This window comes from Protopterus annectens, chromosome 4.part1, assembly GCF_019279795.1.
Source record: "Protopterus annectens isolate FY-2018-M chromosome 4.part1, PAN1.0, whole genome shotgun sequence".
In the NCBI taxonomy this organism is placed as follows: Eukaryota; Metazoa; Chordata; order Ceratodontiformes; family Protopteridae; genus Protopterus; species Protopterus annectens.
In genome coordinates this window covers 830419920-830435836 of record NC_056734.1, presented here as the reverse complement: position 1 = coordinate 830435836, position 15917 = coordinate 830419920, and the positions used below count along the sequence as shown (strand labels likewise).

Sequence of the window (15917 nt, the reverse complement as noted above, 5' to 3'; positions counted from 1 at the left end):
CTTTTAGTCAAAAGCAGGGGGTCCCCAACAGTGATCTGCCTGCCAGAAATGAAGCTTTGTAGATTGCTTTTCTACAAAGCCCCAGACATTCTACAAGCCAGGAAGTAGATACTGAATTGATGTACAGAAGGTACCAAAAGAAGTAATCCCATCTCCTGTGCAGTCTCCCAAAGATGTATGGTCTAGTTGTTCCCTTTCACCTGTCAGAATGCCGCAAGGGTGGGTTAACTGCCATTTCTCTGATTCATAAAATCATGAGATGTCACACTGGACTTAGATACCTTGGGTCGGGCTTGGGTGCCCATACAACAGAATGCGTGGCAACCACTTGGGTGTTCTACCTGTAGAGTGATAGGGACTCTTGTTTTTGCAATTATCCCCCCGAACAAGATCAGTTACTTGCATCACCCAAAAATGCACATACCAAATGTTTTTCCCCATCCATGTGTAGTTCTAGCAAGTGTCTATTAGGATGCTGGAAGGCCACGTATCCCACTGCTCTCAAAGGGTTTCCCTGGCCAAAACACTGAAACCTTTTTTGTAGCGTCTGGGATCTCCTCCTGAAGGAGTAAGGCCACTTGTCTTTTGGAATCCAGAACATTAGCTGTTGGTTGGTTGCAGGCAGGACTTCGGATTGGAGCGGGGGTTCTCAAAAATCTGAGAGGCAAGCCACTGTCAGCTGAAGAGCAGAGTTCAGTTGCTTCAATGTGTTTGGGTTAAAATCTGCATGCTTTTGGTCCTGCAAAAAAGCAATTACTGGAGCCAGACAATTGACTATTCTGGGAACAGATAAGCCAACATACAATACACAGAACTGTTAACATCTCCCACCTGCCCCAAAGCAAAGGCATCTAGTGAACCCATTCACTAGTACAAAATGACAACTGCCCAAGATGATCATGGGAAGTTTGTGCTAAGTTAGCAATCTGAATTTGGGGACCACAAAGAATCCTAAGGTATAAAATGGATCTCCAGAGCCCATTACTGGGACCAGTCTGTAGTATCTTCCCTCAACTCCTTTGAAGGGACTGGTTCTAGAGAACTTTGCACTAGGATCCATGATCTCAGCATGTGCCTCGCCACATGATTGCTATGAACATGAGGAATGCCCAACTACCTTTGTAGGGAAGCAAACTACTTTGCAGCTGGTCCTGATGGATTTCTACATTTGCCAGTCTTGAGTGACCTTTAGGAAGACTGTCCATCCCCTCAAGCTTTACGGGGGAAGTCACTGCTGTGTTGTGATCTGCTAGGCTTATAGGGTCAACTTGCCAACTTCTTTGCTGCCTGTCCCATCTGCTTTTGGGCACAGATTGGGATACAGGGACCAGGACCTGGAAAAAGCAATTTCCTACCAAAATTCAGAAGGATTCACAGAAATGTTAAAGGTTTGCCTAGTCATTTTCATTTAATATTCCCAATGTCCTCCCCACAGTCAAGTGGCCTCTGAAAGACATGCGTGAATGGGCGTGCCTTCGCTGAAGGGTGTCAGGCTGGCAACTCTGCACCATAAAAATCTGCCAATCATTAGCAGACCAGAGTTCCACTGGGGCAACCCCTAACTGGGAAAAGCCCAAAAAACATTCCAACGACTCAGCTGCTGTGTTCAATGCTTGTACAGCAAAGCCAGTGTAAAGAATTTGGCAACCCTGAAACTGGTGCTGGAGAGGTCCAACAACAACTGCAGCACTTTGCACTCTATCCCCTCCAATTTATCTGCTTCAGGGGGATTCCTATAGTTTAACCATATGGAAAACAGTAAATTAAATTCCACTTCCTACAAGCCCTTCTCACATTGGAAGATGTAGTCTAAGTAGTGAAAGACACCATTTAAAATCAGCAGTGTGTACTTGGGCTGTGCAGGACTACAATGCACCTCACACATTTAGCCAAGCTACTATGCAGGAAGGGGAAAAGGTGGTTTCTTGATGTTTCAGGAAGGTTTCTTGAATCGTGGCTATTGAATCAGTATGTGGAGTGGGACACTAGTTTTACAAGTCCACAACTCATTTTAGCCAGTTGCACAACTCCCTCAAACTGAAGAGAGCAAGCACCTACTTACAAGAACTGGAGTCACTAAGCCCAACATTTTCCTGGGCAGCTATCCAGCTACAGACTAAAACCTACACCACCACTAATGCACAGAGCTTCACAGATTAATACAAATGCTCCAACCACCAACAGTACACACTAGGGGTAAACACTCACTAATATGCTTCACCCCTTGAGCATTATGTAAAAATATAAACTGGGTAACAGCAAACCAGTCTCCTCAAACTTACAACTTCTAGGTGTACCCTTGCAAAGTCCACCAAACACACTAAAACCCAGTTTAAGAAATCCATAAACTATTACCAGAATGCGAACTGCTTAGAAGCAGCTGTATCCTAAAGAACAAGTGTTGGGCTAAAATAACCAACTCAAGTTAAACCAAGATCAAAGTCTGAGACAGACTGCCACCCCAAAAGGACAACCTTATCTTCTGTAGTTATGCTTGCAACCTCAGCAGTATACGCAGTGTATTGAGCTGACCGACATCACCTACATCGAAGCTGAAGGCATAGCAAACTTACTAGCTGAGATTGGCCAGAAATAAATACTCTGATAATGCCTTAATTAGCACAAAGCTAGATTCATCTGAACTTCCAAACAATGAGATTCAATTTCAACCTCCGCCCCCGGCTGTGCCAACTGAATAGATGTAATGGTCATAACCTATACAAGGGGGTGCCTCCCCATAACATGACAGGCAATTACAGACATGTTTGAAAGACTTCATTTACAAGGTTAAGGAAGACCTAGAACCAAGGATACAGAAGCCTCTAAACACTGGCTTTACCCCAGTTTGGAACCAGGTAGACTTCAAAATCACCAAACCCTTAGACACCTGCTGGATTGCGAACTGGCATGGGATGTTCCCCCCAAGACCAGTCACCAGTGGAGTTTTGACAGGGCTTGATACTCATTTTGTTTGGGTTCCTTTTTGCACCTTGCTTTTACCCACGACCGTTTTTGATTTTTATACTTGGGACACCTGCCTGGCATCTCTCCACCCCCCCCCCCCCAAGTAAAAGCCAACCTCCAGTGTTGGACAGTTTGAGAATGAGTCACTAACTTGTAGTCAAATTGCTCTTGTATTATGCAGGACAACTTGTCCCAAACTTGCCAGAAACACAGACTACAATTAAATACCAGAATGGCATTACTGTATACTTTGCCAGGTTAGCAGGTTGCTCAAACTACCACACTAACAATATGCCCCCAAGAATAGACCCTGTACATCAGGATTTGGAACATGCAGATTGTAACCTTGCACTTTGGTCACAGTCATGTTAGTCCCATATTGCAGGAGTTATAAGCAAAGGAATAGCCTGCCAACAGGTCCAAGGAGGTCACCGTCCCCCTTCATTTCTGGAAGCACCTGCAACAACTCAAATGCCAAGTTCCTCAAACACAGGGCCTAAAAACACAACTCCTAAAATGGACCAGCTCAAAGAGCTCTATTTATGCCCAGACAATGGGGCACATGCCTGACTTAAAAGCATCTACAAAACCTATACAGACTGCTCCAGATGGAGATATATAACCAAGCAAAGGACAGTACTGCCAGCATTCAAATTTCTCCCAAGTCTTTGAGAGTACCTTCACAAGGTGGACCCTATTTTTAAGAATCTTAGCAAGACAACATTGAGACATATACCAAGTCTCAGGACAAAAAACACAGTACCCAGTTATGGTAGGCACACTGATGCCAGAACTGGAAAGTGTAAAAAAAGACACTCCTACAATGGGGTTAGGCCAAGCTCAAGGGAAGACACTGCCCCCCTCCCTCCCCCGGTCCACTACAACAGACAGGCCAAAAGAGCAATAAAGATGCAGTGAACAATTAAGAATATTATGTTACTATTTGCAAGCAGTCCAGAATTTCTGGATAGAAGATACGACAGATGTTAAAGACAATGCTTGCAGTTTAATACAACAGACTAATGGACCAAGAAACCTTGGTCCATTTGGAAAAAGAATGGACAAGTGTGAAAATGGGAGAGATTACTGTAAGGTATAAAACATGTGAAGACAGATCCAATATGGTATATTTATGCAAACGAGAAAAAACTGCTCAAGATATTGGAAGAGAAATACAGGCAAAGGCACCAATATATGGAAAATTTCAAAATACAAAAAAAAAAAAAAAAATAAAGATCAAAAGGGGACTGCAGAACAGACCTGCCTGCAAAGTAGTGTAGTACGGAAAGTCACACCATGATGGAATGAGAGATATGAAGAAAAGGAAAGCAATTTAAATATGGTGCAATTATCCAAAGAAAGCAAAACTAAACAGACAAAGCAAAGATATTTAAGAAATACAAGTAAAGACGGATATTGAAAGTTTTACAATATAAAAATGAGGAAATTATTTTTCTAATTAGTAATGGAGACGTTAAAGATACAGAAATTGACTACAGGATTTATTGTAGATAATCCCACTCTGGCAAGGAAACAAAATGGTGGTACCTCTGATGCAGTCAATGTTATGGAGTGATAGGTCAATTCCCCATATGAAAAGTGAAATGGATAACAGGATGCAGCTGAAGAGAAAGCGTCACAGGAAGGTGTTCTAAACTTTTAGGATGGGCAAAGGAAACAAAGCATAAATAAGCTGTCAAGTACAGAAAAACTCCTGGAGCAACCACATGTTGCAGGATCCAACACAGGTATGGTCAAATTTAAATCAAGACACAATTTGCCACCAAAGACAGTGGACTACGTACACATCACAAAACCCATTAAGCATGTGGGCAAGAGAGGAATGAAGGCTCTGTAAAACAAATATGGAAAAGACTACTGTTGGACATGAAGTGTCAGACAGCTTGTATGCTGAAAAAAGCATAATGTGGCAAGACATTTGCCTTGAGAATTGTGCAAACTTTCACACTGAAGCAGCTTAGCAGCACTGGAAACTTGAGCCACAAAGCATTAGAGAAGGACATGTCACATGGTATCACCAACACAAAAGAGAATCAAAAAAACAGAAGCAGCATTAACCAAAGTTGCTGCACCCAATGATTAGTGTCTTGTATAAAGGGGCACACAGACCTTCATGTACTCTGACAGTACCAACAGTATGACCAATGGGTCTCAAGATACATTACTATGAATTCTGGGCACATTGCAGGTTCTGAAGAGCACTTTTGTCTAACAGATTTAAAGTTCATGAAATTAGTATTTCAAAGTGACAGAGATCCATTCCTGTCATGGTATCAGAAACCCAAAATACTTTTGAAAAATTAAAAACAGTAATAGGACCTACTGCAGTTGGTACCAAATACTTGTTCCAAGGACCTGAAACTGTTTGGAAAGGCAGTTATATCTCCTATAGGTTCATAGGTAGGTACTAGGCTATCGGCCCAAGGGCCTATGCAAGCCTAGCCAACAAGGTTCCATAGCTTATGCCACCCAAGTTATTTTCCTGTGCCACTGTCTGCTGAGACACAGAAGTGATCCCCAGGGTGCATTTCATATTTCCCAGCCACTCAAGATTTTTCTTGAAGAATACTAATGAAGAGTTTTGCTTTACATAGATTGGTATTCCAGAGTATAGAAGTCTCTGGGACAGGAATCTATCCATCCAGCAGGTCCTGTTTATTGTGGTGACAAGGTTTAGGTCCCTAGAGTGTGTAGCTCGGAGGGATTGGGATTTCTTTAGGTGTAGCATGTCCAACAGCTCTGGGTCTGACATAGCTTTATAGGTTAGGCAGAGATCACCTTGGAATAGGCGATATGCTACAGAGTAAAGCTGGAGTTTTGAGGTGGTCAGTGTAGGGCATTTGTTTGAGGCCAGTAATCCTCTTGAGGTACTTGTGGCCTTTCCAGCTGCTGCAGAGGTCTTGTGAGGTACATTCCAAAAGGGGTGTTCTATGGGTCTAGTGAGTGTTGAGTACAGGACAACAAGGACCTCTTCTCCTGGATGAGAACCCTTTTATGATGGAGGTGTGCCACGTAGGATTTCCTGACTACTGTGGCAACGTGACTATCAAAAGGAGAGACTACCATCCACCTGGTTCCCAAGGTCTCATCACACATTCGGTGTTAAGGAGAATGTGGTAGTTCATGGGTACAGAGTTTATACTAGGTTTGAAATGCAAGAGCACAGCAGTCAGCTTAGTATTCAAAGCAGTCAGCTTAGTATTCAAAACATGAACTCATATGGCTATGGTATGGTATCTTACAGACCATCCAGTCAATGACTCTACCCTTGTCAGTGTGCAGAAAGGACTCCTAGCACTGTCCACAGCTCCCTTAGATGCCTAGAGGATCTCAAGTCTGACAGAATCCAGTATTCCGTAAAATGACATTTCATCTAGGTAGGTGAATGGATGTAGGGCAGCGAGGAGTCAAGAATGACATCCGTAGAGTCCACCTTCTCCCAAGATGGCAAAAAGCAGCCTGAAGCCACTACCTGGCAAGTGGCTCTGGACCCACAAAGCCACAACTTTGCTCATGTCGACAAAGGTGACTCCAAAGGGATCTCACCAGATGCCACTGGTGTGCAGTCTTCAGAGGAGGCTGTAAAAGCAGCCTGCCTAGACAGGAGAGTCATCAGCTATAGAAAAAAAATATAGGAGTTAAGCCCTTGAAGAAAGCTCCTGAAACCACAGCTCTGGAACAGATTCACTTGTCCCTGAAGTTATTAGTCAGAGAATATTTTCCAATGTTCTATCACGACTATTTTCTATTTAGAAATAGAAAAAACCCTTTTCTTAGGACAGGCAGCAAAAGCTGGAGGGACTTAATTCAGTAACAACTTGGGCATAAAAAGCATTTATAATGCTAACCCTATCCTGGAGGATTACAGAATACAGTGAGCCTACAAATCATTTTGGCCAATGTTGTTCTGCTTCCTTGAAAGTGTAGAGTTCAGACACAAGGTCAGATTTTACACACCCTGAACAGTTTGTGTCTGCCTGTGCCCCATTTTTCACAACCTAGAGTGGCTAACAAATTCCCAGCAACAGAAATTAATGCAAGTCTAAGTGAGCAGCATGGAACCACCACATAGAAAAAATATTCCATTTTGGAACACTTCAGCACTTCCTCCTTTAAATACATGGCGCACATCCAACACTAAAGTTCCTGAAAGGGAGAAAAAAGCCTGGAAATCTAGATTAAAGGTCTAAGTTTGGATGAAATTACATTTTCCTGTGTACGAAAGGCAATGTAAAAGTGCCTGAAGGAGGAGTCTGCTGAATTGCCAGATCGTGAACAGCAGCAAATCTGCAGAGGGAGTCAAGTAGTCTTGTCATTTCACTTAATATGCCATATTAATGGTGATACTGCCATTAGTTCCAGAGGTGGTGCAGAGTTTGAAGGGCGCACACAGCAATCTCCAAAAGGCACTCCATTTTGAGGAGTGGGGAAGTGCTCAGGACTGAACTGTTAGCCAACAGATCTGTTCAAATTTCACCACACACAAGAGGGGGACCAAGGACAGCGATGGACCCAAATTCAATGCGTTTCACCAAGTTTGAAGTCTAGCATGCGAAAACAGAGCTCTAGATCTCCTGGCAGAGGCAATTTGAAGATTTGTCAGAGAATTTGTCTTGGAAGAAAAAAATATTATGCTGTCCAAAAGAGGACTACCAAATGGGATTAAAAGTGGAGGAATGTAGATCTTTTAAGGTTGCAAAACAAAAAACTATGAGGGGCTACAATACTGATTGAAAAGTCTTTAAGGGGAGACAGACAAAATGGACTAGCAGGAATCTACTTTTTTTAGGCTAGGCTTGAGAGCCTCGCAGATCAACAACCTAGTTTCAGTAGCCAAGAACTCAAGGAACAAATGCTGCCTCCAGTATAGACTGTGGTCCAATCCTGCCTCAAGTTTGCCATTGGCCAAACAAGTAAGCCTGGCAGCAGCAGGAACTAGTTGAAAGTTTAAATGAAGGAAGTTAGTTTCTCCTAGAAAAAAAAAAATCCCATGATGTAAACACTTCCTAGGTGGCCCAATATGCAACACCCCTTTCAAAAACTCAGTTGGAAAGAGGGGATTCAATGTCAGACAAGCTAGTTATAGAAAAGCTGTACTGTGCAAGTACAAGATAAGCTTGAGCAATCCAAACAAAGCTTAAGTGTGGACTACCTGAAGGGCAAGTACAGCAGCCAGGTATTTTAAAAAAAAAATTCCACAGATTCAGATACAAAAAAATCAAGGGTAGTGAGGAGACCAGAGAAGTAAAATCTAAGCCTTCTGAAAAAAACCGCAAACAGTAGATGTCGGAATAGGTCACTGCTGCAATACAGCTGAAAATTTACACTATCCTTGGCAGGATACTTCCCAAACAAAAGCTTCAACACCATATCCCACCCCCTTCAGCAATCTATGTGCCTCCCCCCTCCAACCCTAAACTGGTTCTCTGGCAGATATAAAAGTGGCAGCATTCCTGTTCTCCCTTCAACATCACTACAGGTGTAACTCAAGGTTCCACACTGGGCCCCCCATTATTCAATACTGATAACTCCCTTACTCATGGCACCGTGACCAATATGCAGATGATTCTACAATCACATGCACTGCTACAACCCCTTCTGAACTACAACTACTAACCCAACAAACCTTTACATCCACCTTGCTCTCAAGCCAAACAAGACAAAACTGATTATATTCAGTCCCACAAACAAACCCCCCCCCCTAAATAGGACCGAATTCTCTATCCACTCCCAAAATACCACCATAAACGTAGTCTAGCACCAAAATTGTTAGGAGTCACAACTGACGAAAGCCTAACACTTGACCTCCACAGAACATCAGAAACTGGGCACCCTCTACAAGCACAACTACTACCTTAAACCATACTGCAAAAAAGGCTCTAGCCTCAGCATTTCTACTTCCATCCCAGATATATGGTGCCCCTAGCCTTACAAATATCCACTCATCCCTCAAAACTAAGCTAGACTAAGCTAGACTCCGGTTACAATAAGGTCACCAAATTCTAGAGCCTCAGCACACCACCACTCCTCTTTACAGCAACTAAACTGGCTTGAACTACCACTCTCAACTACCTACACTTAACTACTGCACATAAGATATACAAACCCACAACATCCCTCTCCTCCCTGCTGTCTTTAGACCCCTTGGATCAGAAAATAAAACCCTGCTCAGAGCAAACTCCCAGCCGGTCAAATGCTCTATTCCTTTACCATTTCTCCCTCCCATCCACAATAACCTCCATCAGTAGCCCTACAATGTTAAGGTCTCAGACAACATATCTCCTCTTGCTGGCTATGCCCATGCCAAAAATAACTCACTAGACACTGCTACCACTACCTCTTCCCCTCTGCTTTTTCTCCCACTTCTTCCCAATCCTCTTTCTGGACGGCCAGTACTCTATCCTGTGCCCAACCCCATTACCTTACCTAGATACCCATCCTCTACCTCTATACCTACCTTCTACCCCACTTTAACCTATTCCTCCGTGACTCTTGCTCTATTATCCTATCCAAGCTAGCTACTGCGAATACAGTGTTAACTCGGACGTGTATTACACTATTTTAACCCCCATGCCTATTTTACTGTATTGCCTTCAAGATATTTATGCAACTGAAATTGTTATTGTATAATTTGTATGTAGAGCTTCCCCCCATGCCTCCACTGAAAATGGGCTCTCCTAGGCCCAGCAAACTTTCCCTGTAAATAAATGCAATAAAGCAGCTTCCTCTGGGATGCATGTCCAACTTGGAACACATACACAAGATTGTGCTGGTACATACAAGCATGAAAAATCTCTCAAGAGCTCTTGCCCAAAGATGATATCTACCATGGGACAATAGTACTTAATAGTACTTAAGAATTAAGTGTCCACCTTTGCCAAAAAGGTAAAGTGTGCAACTGTGACCTATTCAAACATGTTATACATAACCACACCGCAGTTCAAGTCAATTTAGCAGTATTGCAGAAAATGTCCAGTTGCTTAAATTTACTACATTAGTAATTCAACTAGATCACTGCTGCAATAGCCTAATCTACCCAGGTTGTACCTGTGCTTAGGATAGGGCCACTTACAGCTTGCAAAGCTTTAAAGGCACCTTTTACACACCAAAAACTGCCACTGGTTCAAGCACAGCCACATGAAAGGAAACCATAAGATAGTTCTGAAGTTTGATTCAAAAAGGGAAACCTACATCCCTGAAAGGAAGAGAAAGTTATAGTATACAAAACAAGGACACACCCTGGCAAAATACACTGTAGTAGTAACCCAAGCAGCATGGGTAGACCACAGCTTAAACACAGAAGGAAGGCATTAGCAACCAGCAGGCCCTGGGAGATGTCCTAGCAAAGCCAGTTTTGAACCCCTGATGTGTAAAGCTTTGGGTATGTACAAAAGTTGCTGCCTGTAGAAGAGCCCACCTTTTCTAAACAGCCATAGATTAAGTCAATGCCCTGGTAAAATGTGCACTAACCCTGCCTGGAAGTAGCTTACTGCAAGCTCACAGCCATCTTAAAAACAGTCTGCTTCGAATTCTCTTACCTTTAAAAAACATATGCAGCTGATTGAGGGGGTCCACAGACAGCTCAGACACTGCATGGACAGCATTGTATATGTTAAGAAAACAGGAGTACTTGGTATTCTCTCCCTTTGTATGTTTTGGCAAAAAAACACAAGATTAATAGAGTAACCGCTACCTGCTACAAGGTTCTCGGACAGAATATAAAAAAGCTCCAACAGGCAGGATGAACAACATGGATTACCTCCCAGACAATCACAGCAAGTCTTTTAAAAGGGGATATAATTTGGTACATCACCATGGTGTGGTCTGCAACATGGTGCAGAGGTCCTGAGCTCCAGGAATGATTAAGGCCTTTACATCATATAAAATACGAAAAAAAAAAAAAAGAGAGGACACATTGACAGTTGTGCCTTTCCAGTCGTAAGACTGCACAGACCTTGCACTTTCAAACTCTTAAAACCACTCCAGGAGTCGGAAACGCGTATGATGACAAGACTGGGAAAGTAAAGAGAGACTTGAGGCCAGGATTGAGAATCTAAGCTTGAGGTACCACTGAAATCTCCTTATGTGATGTCTAGGTGAAACTCATGAGACTCATAAGCACCATAAAACTGTACCTTGAAAGACAGATTGACTGGAGAAGTCCAGAAAAGTTTTTTTTAACGTGTACCTTTTCCCAGGTAAGTCAGTTTAACACTAGCAAGTGATAAGTGGACATATGGGCAAAATAAATACTGCCAACAGGAGACATATGGGCAAAATAAATACTGCCAACAGGAGACATTTTGCTCCACTACTGTGCAACCTTGAGTAGGTATAATTACGCCAAGGGATGTGGGTCACTCCACCCCACAGAGGTGCAAGGGTGCTTCTCTATGGAAAAACATTCTAGAGTTTTAACAAAAGTTATAGCTCCCCCAAAGACACTTGGTGTCCCTGCAGAGACTACACGACTACTGGGGGGATAAAGTCAACAACTAGCAGTTTAGAAGAGGAGGATTAGAACAGAATTCACTTTTCGATACATCATTCAACACCTGATATTTTATGTACCACCAGTTTTAAGACTAGATTTATGCACAGAACATAATAAAAAAAGTTAAAATCGGGACTTTTCATATTCGTGGGTCATGAGGAATCTGCAAGGACTGGGTCTCTGAATCCACTGGTAAATACACAAGATACAATATGTTACAACTCCCAACAAGTACAGATAAAGGGGGGGGGGGTCCCACCTCATGCTTAGAGGACAGGACGACCTCAAATTACCAAGAATAAACCAACACCATGTAGGTAGAAGCTCCAATTCCTGAAGGAGAAGGAAACAAATTAAAAGGTCAAACCACAAGGACTTTTGACAGTGTCAAAGCTTAGGACCACAGAGGAAAAAATTGTGATAACAGCAGTTCAGGACATCCATAGACTGCTTTAGCACCACCAAACCCTGTGGTCGCTGCCCCCCCCCCCCAACCATAGCAAGTTCTTTATATTGCAACATGTCTGTCGAAACCATAAAAGCTAGTACAGCAATCTTGTACACTTAGTAAGCCAGCTGGGTAACGACTCTTACTTGCATCTACTTTTAAATTCAAAGACATCTCTGGTTACAGTTACTTTTGTCAGAGTACACAATTCCATTAAATATATATTTTCCACTGAGTGTCCCCTGGCTTAAACCCTGCTGGTGGACATTCCATTCAAACCATCGTTAAGTAGCTGCAATATCTGTGGCCGCAGAGTTCCCCCATCATCATTGACAGAGTGTGGCCCCCAGAAAAGTTGTTGCTGGTTAGGAAGAGAGAAAAAATTTCCTAATCATGGTCTTTAACAGGGTTGTGATATGACCCTAATAGGATGAAGCAAGAACATGAGCAAGGAAGTTCAACATCCCAGAGTGGCTAATCTGTTCAAACCTTGGATTTGAAAGGGCTGATTTGTTCAATTTTCAGGGGTGGTTCTCTTTCTAGAAAATTTAGATACTGGCAGACCACCAGATACTACAACCCAAAACTTATTTGCTGAAGTATTCAGCTAGGGGCATGAACAGCAGATCTTCTAAGAGTCCAGTGACCCCCCACTCCCCAGACTGTATAAATGGATTTGAGACTCCCTTATTGACTGTAGGGACCCCACAAAAGCTGTTGCAGGTTGGAGAAAAATTAAAAGGAAAAATATGCTCTGAACAGGGCTGTGATATATGACCCTGTTAGTATAAAGCTGGCAACCTACTGTCAGCCACAACCATTATAAAACCAGTCGTGCTCAGGTGTGTACAGAATGCTGCATTAGTTTACATGGGATGGGTTGCACGGTTACTTTAATGGTCAAACCTTAGGTGTGCACAGAAGTCATTACAGCTTGTTTGGGCTTAGGATAGTGTGATCAATTCTTTTCTCAGACCTTAAGAGATCTACAGTTTTTTTTTTTAAAAGATTGAGCATAGAATACATAATTTTCCTAGCAATCACCCTAATCATGACTGCTGTTCAAGTCTTCGATGAATGAAAAGTTTGTCCAAAAAGAAAACTTGCCGTCTCACCCAAGTTCACACAAGTCCAGTCCTACACAATTGTGATGTACCACTGTTCTAATAAACGTCCCTTTGGGGAGATTAGGCCAACAATGTGGTACACAAGCCTGTTAAAATGCAAGTGCACTGTAGCTACAGGTCAACTTGTGCGTACTTTAAGTTTACAGCATGAACTAAAAAGTTGCTTAGTGGGAGTGACAGGGTGATACTAGACTGGAAGTGCGCCCCCCCACATATGTTTACACCGACCTCAACGTTCATTTCGGCCTTAAAATTCACGTTCTCCACAATTCACAGAGAAAGGATCGAAAGAACAGTTTAACTAGGGAGCTTCCTAGTGGAAGTGCATTGTAAACTACAAGCGCTCTACATTAAGAAAGAGGCTAGCAAACAGTACTGAGACTGAAGTATACATTCTATCACGGCCAACGTGGCCTATACAGTAGTAATCCATCTTTGCGGATGTCCTCCGACTGGACATCTGCTTCAGTAAAACTATTACAGAAAACTGCAAAATGTACTAAGTTTCAGAGCAGTTCAAGCATCCCACCATGAAGCAAACCTAATCAACTCAAGCTACACTCAGCTATTCACGTTATTACACAATACCGGCATCAGTGAGCCAGCAGTCGGAGACATTTTAACCCAGGACACCAACTTTTCCAAGGTTTAAAATTATGAAGAGGACCAAACCCGGTGAAGACACTGGTTTATGTGAGCAAGGATAAAATCAAAACGAACGGATACGCAAAAAAGTACGCAACATTAAATTCTTAACCATAAATTGCCGCAAGCGAAAACAAAAAGTTTGCAAGAACAGTTTCCCAGTTGGATGCATTTCAAACTGCATTAAGTATGAACAGAAAACGATTTATCCCTGAACGAAATCAGCCTCTTCTCTAAAGCACAGCTGACAAGGAGACAACTCCCATGCTGCAAGAAAAGTCCCTCCACAAGTCCCCATAAACTTTACAAAGCCAAGAAAAATACGAAATCAATCAACTGGACAAGCTTACTACAGACGAACACTTTTTTTCAACATATAGAAACATCTTTAGCTTGGCCTACACCAATACAATACCATGCAATATGTCTGCAGAAACATCTCTGGAATGCCTTTTACTCTTAGCCATACAACAGTAGCCTACGCCACAATTTTCTTCCATTCCTTCACGGAAGAGAAGACAGGAATTCACACATTTAGCCAAGAGAGTTTTATACAGTCAATTAAAACAGCAAGAAATTAGGAATTCACACATTTAGCCAAGAGAGTTTTATACAGTCAATTAAAACAGCAAGAAATTAACTGCAGAACTGCAGAGTCATAGCAGGTCTCCACCCCCCCCCCCCAACATAAATCATGACATTACTCCAAACTATCACTTCACACGATTAAAATAAACCAATCAGTATTAGGACATGCCAAACCACAACTGCTGCCTAATATTGGTTAACAAATTTGCTCCATGAGAAAAGTTGCACAAAATACTATTTTTAATTGTCAGAGCGATGCTTCCACAAGTCTATTAAAAAAATAAAATAAAACAAATTTAAGTGCTGTAATACCAATGACAAGAATTAAAAGCCGATGCGGGTAACCGATACAAATAGCCATAGAATTCAATGGGGGAGGGAGTACACGATCTTGAAAAATATATAATGAAGACAACAGCGAGCTCGAAAACTGCGGGTAGCATCATTACTGCCGCAGGCCAACACCTCGCAAATCTAAAGGAACATTAGACTAAGCATATCAACCGCAGGAGTATTAACACAATTCATTTCAACATTATTCACAGCCCCGAAAAACACTAACTCGAACAAGACAGCGACAGACACCAATAGCCTCACAATATACCCCCACGCCTTTCCAGGCCTTCCCATCAAATTACAGCGCAAACCGTTAGCTAAAATGAAAACCGTTACCCGATCTGCAACAGGTAAATGAAGGGCTCGACGGTACTTCTATAGCTTACTTAGATATTCTATGACCAAGGCCTAGCAAAGCTTGACAACCCCCCGAAAGTCTGCTTCAGCACAATTAGCCTCTAGTCGAGCGGCAATATTAACCCTCTCAATTCCGCATTTCCTGCTTACAGCTCCTTTTCTCTACTCACAATACTCTATATAATTATGCAATCAAATTATCCCCCAATTCAGAAATATGGAGCAAAACCACACACAAATTTCTTACCGAAATACTCCAAAAACAACTGCCCTCTGATGCTGCCCAGACATACTTGGCGTCTTTGTAACCGACAATGGCGGCTTCCTGGCAGGTGCCGTCGTGCATCAAGTTATCCACATAGGATTTCCAACCAGCCATGGTCTTTAGTTATCGTTATAACAAGAAACAAAGATTTTTTTTTACAAAATAATGGCCCGCAGAGGTGGGAGGAATCCTTGTATTCTAGCTCCCGCTGCCACACGGTCCTACGACCGCGTCCCGTTTTTCAGTAAGCTTCCAACAGGCAAGCAAAGCTAGGAAAATTGGGCAGCACCCGAGTAAAAGCTCTAGGATTCATCCGCTTGTGACGTATTAGTAATGGCGGAGGAATATAACGGTTTCGCACAGCTGTGCACGTGCGTCCGCGTGTATGCGTTAGGTAGCGAAATGAGATAAGAACTCAAAAGAGGAATATGGGGGGGAAATACATTTGTTAACGTTTTTACAATTTTATTGACTTATTTAAATACAGATTGCTAATAAGAAATCGATTGGACTGGTAGTTATAAGTTGAATCATTATTAGCTAAATGGGTATAGAACTGTCTGGAACGCGGCTTCTTAGCTGACGTTTATGTAAGTAGAACAGCGCTGAAATATTTTATGCTATTTAAATTAATCTCAAGTAAATGATGAGGCGCATCTCCAAAGCAATTAT

The 15917-nt window shown here is 42.3% G+C and overlaps 1 protein-coding gene across 1 annotated transcript in view; it reads right to left on the bottom strand.

Moving 5' to 3' along the window:
• PFN2 (profilin 2) overlaps window positions 1-15570 on the bottom strand; it is a 452902-nt gene extending 437332 nt beyond the window's left edge. The window contains exon 1 of the mRNA XM_044070599.1: window positions 15228-15570. Coding sequence (XP_043926534.1) covers window positions 15228-15359 — 132 coding nt within the window. The 5' untranslated portion in view covers window positions 15360-15570. The remainder of the gene's footprint in view (window positions 1-15227) is intronic.
• Window positions 15571-15917: the final 347 nt, after the last annotated feature.